This window comes from Trypanosoma theileri, assembly GCF_002087225.1.
Source record: "Trypanosoma theileri isolate Edinburgh chromosome Unknown TM35_Tth_26_V1, whole genome shotgun sequence".
Classification (NCBI taxonomy): domain Eukaryota; phylum Euglenozoa; class Kinetoplastea; order Trypanosomatida; family Trypanosomatidae; genus Trypanosoma; species Trypanosoma theileri.
Window position 1 is genome coordinate 125416 of NW_021639868.1, and position 9674 is coordinate 135089.

Sequence of the window (9674 nt, forward strand, 5' to 3'; positions counted from 1 at the left end):
AATAATAATAATAATAATAATAATAATAATAAGACAAGATACAGAAGTAGCGGTGATAACAAGACTCTTATCTATTGAAAACCCAATCACTACTAACTCCCTCTGGTAAAGAAAGAAAATAGATACTCTCTCCCTCTCTCTCTAAATTAAAAAAAAAAAAACAAAAAAAAAAATGTTGAAAAGCGAATCTTACTTTATGCCTTTTCTCTGAAACTATACATTCGCACGATTCATCTTTATTCTTTCTTTCACATATTTTTTTTTCCATTACTTTTCGTTTTTTTTTTTTTTTCTGTGAGCTTGTGTTTCTGTTATTCTTTATCTGTTTATTACCATTACCATCTCTCCCCCTCCCTCTCCTATTCCCTTTCTCAGACTCTACAAAAGAAAAAAAAAAACTCAGACGCATATATATATTTATTTATATACATGGATGTCTAGGCACATACACCCACACACATACAGATATAATAGTTGGAAGAAATACTGTTTTTTTTCTCTTTTCGTTTTCTTTTTTTCTTTTTCTTTTTTGTAGGCGTATACACATAAATGGATGACCTCGTATACCTATATATATACATACAGGTATTCAGTGTACATCACATCTAAATGTGTAGCACAATAGCACAGATAATACTAAGGGAAGGTAAAACGAAAAAAAAACAAAAAAAAATTGTAACGATGAATAAATAAACAAATTTCAATAAATAAATATATATATATATATATATATATATATGGGTTTTTTTTTCTTCCTTTATTATTATTTTTTTTTTTGTTAACGTCGTTGTGCACTAATCCGCTCAATCTCACTTCGTGCCCGTTGAAGTGCATTTGGAATAGCCTCTAGTTCACATTCCTGTCGTCGCAGTGCCTCCGCGAAGGTCTTCTCCAATCGCCGCAGCATTTCCGCCCTTGCAGCCCGTACTTGTTTTTGTTGTTGTTGATGTTCCATATATCTTCTCTGCAGAGTGCCAAGTTCTATGCGGAGTCGCTCCAACTCTTGTTGTTGCTCCATCTCACGAAGACGAGCTTGTTGCAATTCACGCCGCAGTGCTGCCATACCTTTAAGAGATCCATTACCCGTACCACTATGCATTCCACCATTACCAGAACCAGAAAGAAGAGCCATCGCAGAGGAATAGGGTTCTCCATTAAATAAAACATCCTCCCCACGTTCTTCTAGTATTAACTTCAGTTGATATTCTGTATTCTCTAATCGCTTCCATACACTTGTAAGTTCCGCCTGTAGTAATTGTTGCTTTTCCTCTGAGGCACGGTGGGCATGTATTTCTTGATTGAGACGTTCCTCCGTTGCAGCTAATGCAGTCCGGTGTGTTTCTGCCTGTTGGAGTGCCGCATTCAATTGTTTCTGCAGTATCATATCACCAGAACGAGTATTCCTACCATTATTATTACTATTGGAATTACCCTCACCACGTTTTTCAGCGATCGTAGTAGTAGTCGTAGTGGCAGTAGTGGGGCTATTAGTAGTAATAATATGGCTATTATTACCATTATTATTATTATTATTATTATTATTATTATTATTATTGTGATCTTTACTGTTATTAGAACCAGTAAGAGTAGGAATTGTCGCAGGGTTTATCCCATTCTTCTCCTTAGATACCCTTTCCCCTCCTCCTCCTTCCACTCCTGTTTCGAAGGAAGAAGAGAGGGAGGAGGGGTTTTCTAAGGCACGAAGTGCACTCAGTGCACTCTGTGCTTCTAGCTGATAAATATGTGCATGTGCCGCATGTAACTGTTCCTCTAGTTCTCGTATCCTTACCGACATCAAACCAATATTTTCACTATTACCACTACCAGTAGTAGTAGTGGTAGTAGTACCAGCAGAAGTAGAATTAGGAACAGAAGTAGTAGCAGCATCTGAATCTACATTTAATGTCGTGGGAAATCTGTACAAGGAGTAGCGTTTAGCCTTCTCTAATAGTTGACTACGCTCCGCCCGCAGTGCTGCAATTTCATCACGTGCCGCATTCATCTCATCCCGCATTAATTGAAACTCCGCCTCACGCGGGTTGCGCTGGTAGGCCTCCTTTAGTCTATCTTCCAGCTCATGTACACGTTGTAGTAAATCCGCACGTTCCTGCAGTACTTCAGCACCTGTGTAAAGCATATGAGAATCACCTGCAGTGCTATTAGTATTATTGATATTGGTGGTATTGTCGTTGATATTGGAATCAGTGGTATGATGTGCATTTTGACTGTGAGTTCTACCACCACCACCACCATTACTAGTAGTGGAGTGAGCGCATGAGGGATGAATAGCACGGCCCAGACGTGGACTGCGTATACGTGGACTTGTCCGTAGTTGTTCGAGTCTCGCCCGTAGGGATGGTGTCGCTGGTCCATTTGTCTGTGGGATACAACTCTGCAGAGCGAGTTTAGGTACAATTGGTGGCACTACCACTGTCATCACCGTTTCACTCTTCTCATTAGTAGTATTCGTCATAGTATTGGGGATAGTACCAGTTTTTGTTCTTGTTGTTGTTCTTGCTGTTGTTGATGCTGATGATGATGTTTGAGGTCGTGATAAGGGTTCCGTCCGTCTAAAAGTCTGTTTCTTTTCCTTTTCCTTTATTTTCTGTCTCTGCTTTTGTTTTTGTTGGAGATGAATCCGTGGGGTTCCTGTGTGAGTTGCGGCTGATGGGGTAGTTCTTCCTGTTACGCTGGTACTGATGTTGGTAGTGTTGGTTGCTGGCATAGTTTCTCCCCATTCTGTGCGGATGGAGCGTGAGGCCTCACTGGACGGGGCGGCGGTTTCACTGCAGACGGTGGGCGATGGACACGCCGTGACGACCTCCACTCCACACTTCTCCGCCTCCCGCACGGCATCTGCGAGGAGGGCATCAATCGCGGCGAGTTCATCCTTTGCCATCTGCACATACTCCGCATGTTCCTCCAGTTCCCGCAGGAGTGCCGCCGTCTCGGATCCCACTCTCGCCGCCGCCGTGTGAGGATGCCGATCCGCATTCCCCTCCCTCTCGTGATTTGCACTATTTGCACTATTTATATTCTCCTCCTCTGCGGATTGGTGGGGGGCGCCGCGCTCGGCCTCGCGGGTGTCGAGCATGGCGGTGATCCAGCGGTGGAGGGGGCCGAGGGCCGCGTGGACGGGGCGGACGCGGTCGTACGGCCACACCGCCACAAACCGCCGGCGCCGGACCGCATGGACGGCCGCCTCCGCCACGTCGCCGGGCTCCAGCCGCAGCAGCCGCACCCGCCAGCCCATTCCCCCACGCAGCTTCGACTGCGCAGAAGAAGAAGACGAGGAAACAGCATTAGTCGTAATAGTTGTATTAGTCGTAGTCGTTGCCGTTGTGGTAGTGGAGATAGATGATGGAGGTGCGGCTGCGGCTGCTGCTTGGGTGGATGGGAGGAGGAATGACTCGCCCAGCAGAGAACTGGCGGCGTCCACAACGGCCGCAGCGGCAAGCGGCAATGGGCGCAGGCGGCGAAGGGAACGCCATTCACTTAACGGAACCGCAGACACCGCCGCTCGGGCCGCTCGTAGACGTCCACGGGCCGCAGAAACGGTTTCCGCCGATACACTCCTACTGGGATCCTGAAGAGGATTGTTCATACTGCTGCTGCTGGTGCTCTTCTTGCTGTTATGATTCCTGTTACTGTTGTTGTTCTTGTTGTTGTTACTAGTGTGATCTTTACTACTACTATTATTATTATTATTATTATTACTGTCAAGGGTAGTGGTAGTGGTGGTGTTAGCCACCCACGCCCGGATTTCAGCAATACGTACGAGAGAGGTAGCCACATCTGTGCGCAGTTGATCCCGACGTCGTGTCAGCTCCTCAATATCATCCAATGTAAGAACGGCCTCCATGTTTTTACTGCAATCATTACTACTATCGAGTTGCTGGTCATTATGATGATTGTGGTGGAGGTTACTACTGCTGCTGCTATTTCTACTGCTGCAGTGACGAAAGAAACACATGCCAGGGTCTACATTCCCCTCGTCAAGAGCGCTCATATACACAACTGCGTATGCGCTAGTACTACTGGTAGAAAGTAATTATAATTCGTGAGTAGTCCCTTTATTGTAGTGGCAATAGTAGTACTAGTAGTTCTTGTTGTAGTTATAATAATAATAATAATAATAATAATAATAATAATAATAATAATAATAATAATACTGCTATTTGTGTATTTGTGTGATTGTGTGGATGAGGTTTCCAAAGGAAACACAACAAGAGAGTAAAGATAAAAAAAAAACAAGTTTTCATACAGTACAGTAGAATAAACATTAGTAAACGGAAGAAATCACCACAACAACAACGAAAAAAAAAAAAAAAAAAAAAAAACAGAAAAAAGAACAGAAACAAGAGAATTATTAGTACTGAGCACCTTCACGTACGTTTGTGATATTGCATGGATTGAAGACAGACTCTTGTAAAGAGGAAGTAAAAAAANAGAAACAAGAGAATTATTAGTACTGAGCACCTTCACGTACGTTTGTGATATTGCATGGATTGAAGACAGACTCTTGTAAAGAGGAAGTAAAAAAAAAATTTTTCAAATAAAGAAAGGCGTTTTCTTTCCCCCTTCTTTATTGGACGCGTAATGTCCATCGACCAAACTCACTTTTCTTTTTGTTTTCTTTTTATATGTTCTCTGTTTTTTTTTCTTTTTATTTTTTTTTCTTTTTTCCTTTCACTCTTGTTTATTTCTATTCGCCTTTGTATATGTTAGTCCTATCCAACTGTATGTACATATACAAATACATGCGTATAATATAAATAAATATATAAATATATAATTACAATGTAGAGAGAACATATATATATATAGGAGGTTTCTTTCACCATATTAACGCCCAATCCTCGTGCTTTTCTCTCACTTTCTCTTTTCTTCTCATGTCCAGACGGCTGTTCGGCGTTAAAACAAACAGCGACAGTTGACATGAAGAGAAAATCGGAAAAAAATGAAGAAATAAAATAGAAAAGAAACACAAACACACACACACACATACATATATATATATATATATATATATATATTAATAATACTAATAAAAGAAAAAAAAAACATTAAAAACAAAGATAATAAAGAGTGAAAGAGACGTCAAGTGGTGGAAAAGAAATAGAGTGGAAATGCAGGAAATACATGGGAAAATAAAATTTTAAAAAAGGAGTCTACAATGAGAGAAGCGTAAAAGTAAAAAAAAAAAAGGAGAAACCCCACAAAAAAACAAATTGATACACTTCATTCTTTTTTGTTTTATTTTGTTATTTTTTTTTTTCTGTTTTTAATGAACGCACATGCCTACACAAAGACAGAGAAAAAGAGAAAGAGAAAGAGAGAGACACCTCACTATTGGGATATTTTTCTTTCTTTTTCTCTTCTTCTTTTTTTTTCTTTTTTTCTTTTTTTTTCACTTCTTTTCACCTGCTACACACACAGATAGAAAAAAAAACAAAACAAAAAATGCAAACAATACAAATACCATCAAAACACTACAAATAATAATAAATTGAAAAGAAGTAAACTCAAAGAAAAAGAAAAAAAAAGAAAAATAAAAATAAAAAAAAAGGACAGAATGAATCAATCAAGATGCTCCAGTATCGGTGGGTGAGAGATGGGTAATAAGGTGTATAAAGTAGAAGTTTATACAAACCCTATTCGACCAATAAATAAATCAATATACAATCATCACAAAAAGAAAGAAAAAGAAAAAAAAGAAAACATACACAAACACTTACAATAGAACTGAGCTGCTGAAATACACATTTCTCTCTCTTTCTCTCTCCCCAAGTGTGCTTCTCACACACAATCGTACAAAGAAAGAGAGTGAGAGAGAGAGAGAAAGAGAAAGACAGACAGAGAAAAAAAGATAGAAACAAAGACCGTAAAAAAAAAAGATACAAATAGTCAACTATGCAGTAACGGTAAGAATCCGATCCAATAAAAAAAAAAAGAAAAAAAAAGAAAAAAAAAAAACAAATATAAAAATGGAGCTAATCCCTTCTAGCTAATTATACTTTTCCCAAGAAGTTTATGTACTTCTTCAATAACCGAGGCGGTAGAACTTGCTTCTTTCTTCTGCCGATTGGCCTCCCGCGTGAGTATCTCCACTACATCGTGTAGTTTCCCTGCCCGATCCTCACGGGCTTTTTGTTGTTGTTCCTGTTCCTCTTCTTGTAAACGACGAGCAGCGGCCAATCGTTTCTCCAATCGTTTTGCCTCTTCCTCCTTTGCTCGCAGTTGATCTCGTAAATTTTCTATTTGCTGTGCGCTATCTCGTAAGGCATCACGTGTGGCTTCTGTTTCCCCTTCGGTGTTGTTTTGTTTATCCCATAAAGCCTTTAGTTCCTCTTCCTTATCCTTTAATTTCTGTTGTGTATCCTTGTGGGCATGTAATTCCTCATTCAGGCGTTCAGCAGCGGCCTCCGCATCCCGAATTTGTTGTTGCAGTTCATTCTGCAATTTCTGGATTTGTCCTTGAAGTTCATCAAACTTTATTTTATCTTCATCTGTTAGTTGTTGTTGTTGTTGTTTAGCATTCTCTAATGCCTCACCGAGGGCGGCCTCCGGTTCCTCAATTTGCTGTTGAGCTGCAGCCAATTGTGCCTCTGGTGAGTTCTCCTGATCCATACGAAGTGCTGTTGAGGTGTAGTAGTTAGGTACATTTGCATTGCGGAAGTTATCCAGTTCTTCCTTTTTATTCCGTAGTTCCTCTTGCAATGCACGGAGATCATCTTCCAGTAATTGTACCTGAGCCGCTGTTGGGTTTTCATGTAATGCCCGTGTAAGCTGTCTTTCCAATTCTTCTATTCTCGCCTCGGCATCTTCATGAGGTTCCAATATAGACTTTGGTGAAATCATATCCTCTCCTCCTTTGTGTGTAGAGGTTGCATTTAAAGGAATTGGTAGAGGTGGAACCATGTTAGGTACAGGCACAGTACCTGATTTACCGCCTACTCTTGGTGTTGAGCGGAGTGAGGAGTTGGCAGCGGAATTCCGTGGTGTTTGTAAGGATACACCACTGTCAAGAATGAATTGATTCAATTTATCCAATTCTCGCTTACGATCATCCAGTTCTTGTTGTAAGTCATTATTTCCACTTTCAAGTTCATTTAATCGTTTAAGTGCTTGGGCATGATCCCCACGGAGGTCCTCCAATGCCTTTTGTAATTTCTTTCGTCTTTCTGCTTCTGCAAGTTGCTCCTCATCCCAATTAGAGCCACGTCTTTTAAGGGCATCTTCAATTTGTTGGACCTGTTCAGGTGTGAGTCGGAGAACCATACTATCCGGTTTATCATAATTGCAAAGAATAGAAGAACGCAGGGTAACAATGGTTTGTTGTGAAAAAGACCAAACAGCATTTGTACCATGAACACGTTCTATATTTTCGGATGGATGAGCATTAACGCTGTTATTGTTCTTATTATCCCCTTGTATATCATTAACGTCTATGTGACCTGAGGGGATACCATTATTATAATTACTACTGTTATTGATATTATTACCATTATAATTATGACTAGTATTATTATTCATGCTCTGACTATTGCTGTTTGTATAATCATTTGATATTACCAGTGGAGGGTCACCCAGCATTGTACGCAGACGTCCCTCTTCATTACTGTAATCCCGTAATGTCTGTTCAAAAGCCTCAATTTGATTTTCCATATCATTTATTGCCGCCCGCTCTTTAGAGTGTGCGATATCATATTCCGTCAAACTCTCTGTTGCCGAAGCCGTACTCATCTGTGCTACCACCCATTGTTGTAAATATCCAAGTGCCTGACTTCCATTCATCGCATCTGCGTATGTAAACTTTGGGTTTGACAAGTACCTCTGCTTCACCTTATTCCTCGTCGCCTCACTGATCTTTGCCGGGTCAAACTGCTCCACCGTGTGCACAAACTCATTTCCGCGAATATACCCTTTAATCTGCGGCCATGACATCACACGCACGCCCAGTAGTGTCAGCACCGCCTCCATCACCAACACCACCATCGCCGGCGGGTTGTGATACGCCCGGATCTCCCGCCAGTCACTCGCGTCAATTTCCCGCAGCCGCAGTCGGGCCTCTGCGAGAACGCGGGCCGCGTAAATGGCGTCGGCCTCAACGGCCCGGCGATTCGCCGCGTACGTGGCGCGTTGGGCGGCCAACGTGCGGTTGAGAACCGCCGCCTCCGCCGAGACCGCCGCCCGCGACTCCTCCAACGCCGCCAGTCGGCCCTTCGCCTCCTCCGGGGAAAATAAATTATTATTTTCACTGTTGAGAAGGGCATCATCGCTGCGCCAGAGGAGAAGTTGCACCAGACGCGGGCCTGGCAGGGCGGCTACAGTGGCGAGACCCCACTGCCATTGTTGATGGGCATCCACATACTCGTAGGCCACGAGATCGTCCACGGACATTTGTACATAATATCCATTACGGCGGACCTCCTCCAGAGAGAGTGGAGGCTTTTTCTGTTTTTTACTGTGAAGGGGTACATCACCGTGTTTTTTACTGTGAAGGGGTACATCACTGTGGGGAGAGGCCGTTGCGGTGCTGGTGCCGGACCTTGGTTTGGGCATTTTGGGAATATATATATATATATATATACTCAATAGACTTCTACGTATGTGTTTTTATTTTTTTTTCTCTTCTTTTTGGTGGGTGGGTGGTGCCTCCTTTTTGTTAGGTACACTCACACTCACTCTCACACACACACACACAAACAAACACAATCACTGCTTTTCGTGTTTAAGCAGAGAAACGCTCAATAATAATAAAATAGAAAGAAAGAAAGAACCACTCGTTTTACTTTTGGTATTCCCCTAACAATGGATTCTGCAACGGATGAGAGATAACTAGAGAGTCACTCAATGTTGCAATGAAATGGATCTATATATATAGATAGATAGATATGTGTATCTCTGTATGTGTGTGTGTGTATTTGCTTTTTTTTTTTCTTTATTTCCGTTACACTCACTTGTTTACCTTTATTTTATTTTATTTTTTTTTTCTTTTACTATGATTGCCACTATATTATCATCAAATGGTGTACAGGCACAAAACAACGAAAAAAGAAAAGAAAAGAAAAAAGAAGTAGAATATAGAGTGATAAGAAAAGGAAAAGAGAAAGAGAGAGAGAGAGTTACATCAATTGATCAAAAATAATCATCATTATTGGTAAACAGGAAACTAAATAAAGTATGTAAAAGGTATTCAAATAGAGAAAAAACAATATATTTTAAAAAAAAAAAAAGCAAAAGCAAAACCGTTATCGTTGAATAGCAATAGAAAACATATCCTTTACACTCTTCCTTTTCTTTTATTATTTTGTTGTGGTTTGTTTTCCCCCTTGTACTCTCTCACACTAATTACTGTCACCGCCGCAGTTATTCTTTTTCCTTCTCTTTCGTAAGGAATAAAAAATAAAAGCTTGATAACAAATATATATACGATGTGACAAAGAATGGCTATTCCAAATATAAATAAATAAATAAAAAAGAGATATACATCATATCAGATCAAAGTATAACTGTACAAATGAGACTGATATTCCGTTCTTTCACCATCTTGTTCTTGCTGTAGTGATAGTTTTTATTTTTTTCTTTATTATTAGGATTACTGTAGTAACAGTTAATCACACACCTAACCACAAACAGTAAAGATAAGAATGGAAACAAGCAAAAAAAAA

The 9674-nt window shown here is 40.6% G+C and overlaps 2 protein-coding genes across 2 annotated transcripts; both read right to left on the reverse strand.

Moving 5' to 3' along the window:
* Window positions 1-778: 778 nt before the first annotated feature.
* Window positions 779-4009, reverse strand: TM35_000261420 (uncharacterized protein; the record flags this gene model as incomplete). Its single annotated transcript, XM_029027879.1, has 1 exon — window positions 779-4009. The coding sequence occupies one exon, from the start codon at window positions 4007-4009 to the stop codon at window positions 779-781; it is 3231 nt and encodes a 1076-aa protein (XP_028880756.1).
* Window positions 4010-6003: 1994 nt separating this feature from the next.
* Window positions 6004-8565, reverse strand: TM35_000261430 (dynein heavy chain, cytosolic; the record flags this gene model as incomplete). The annotated part of the gene is made up of 1 exon (XM_029027880.1): window positions 6004-8565. One exon carries the CDS (start codon window positions 8563-8565, stop codon window positions 6004-6006), a length of 2562 nt encoding a protein of 853 aa, XP_028880757.1.
* Between the last annotated feature and the right edge of the window lie 1109 nt (window positions 8566-9674).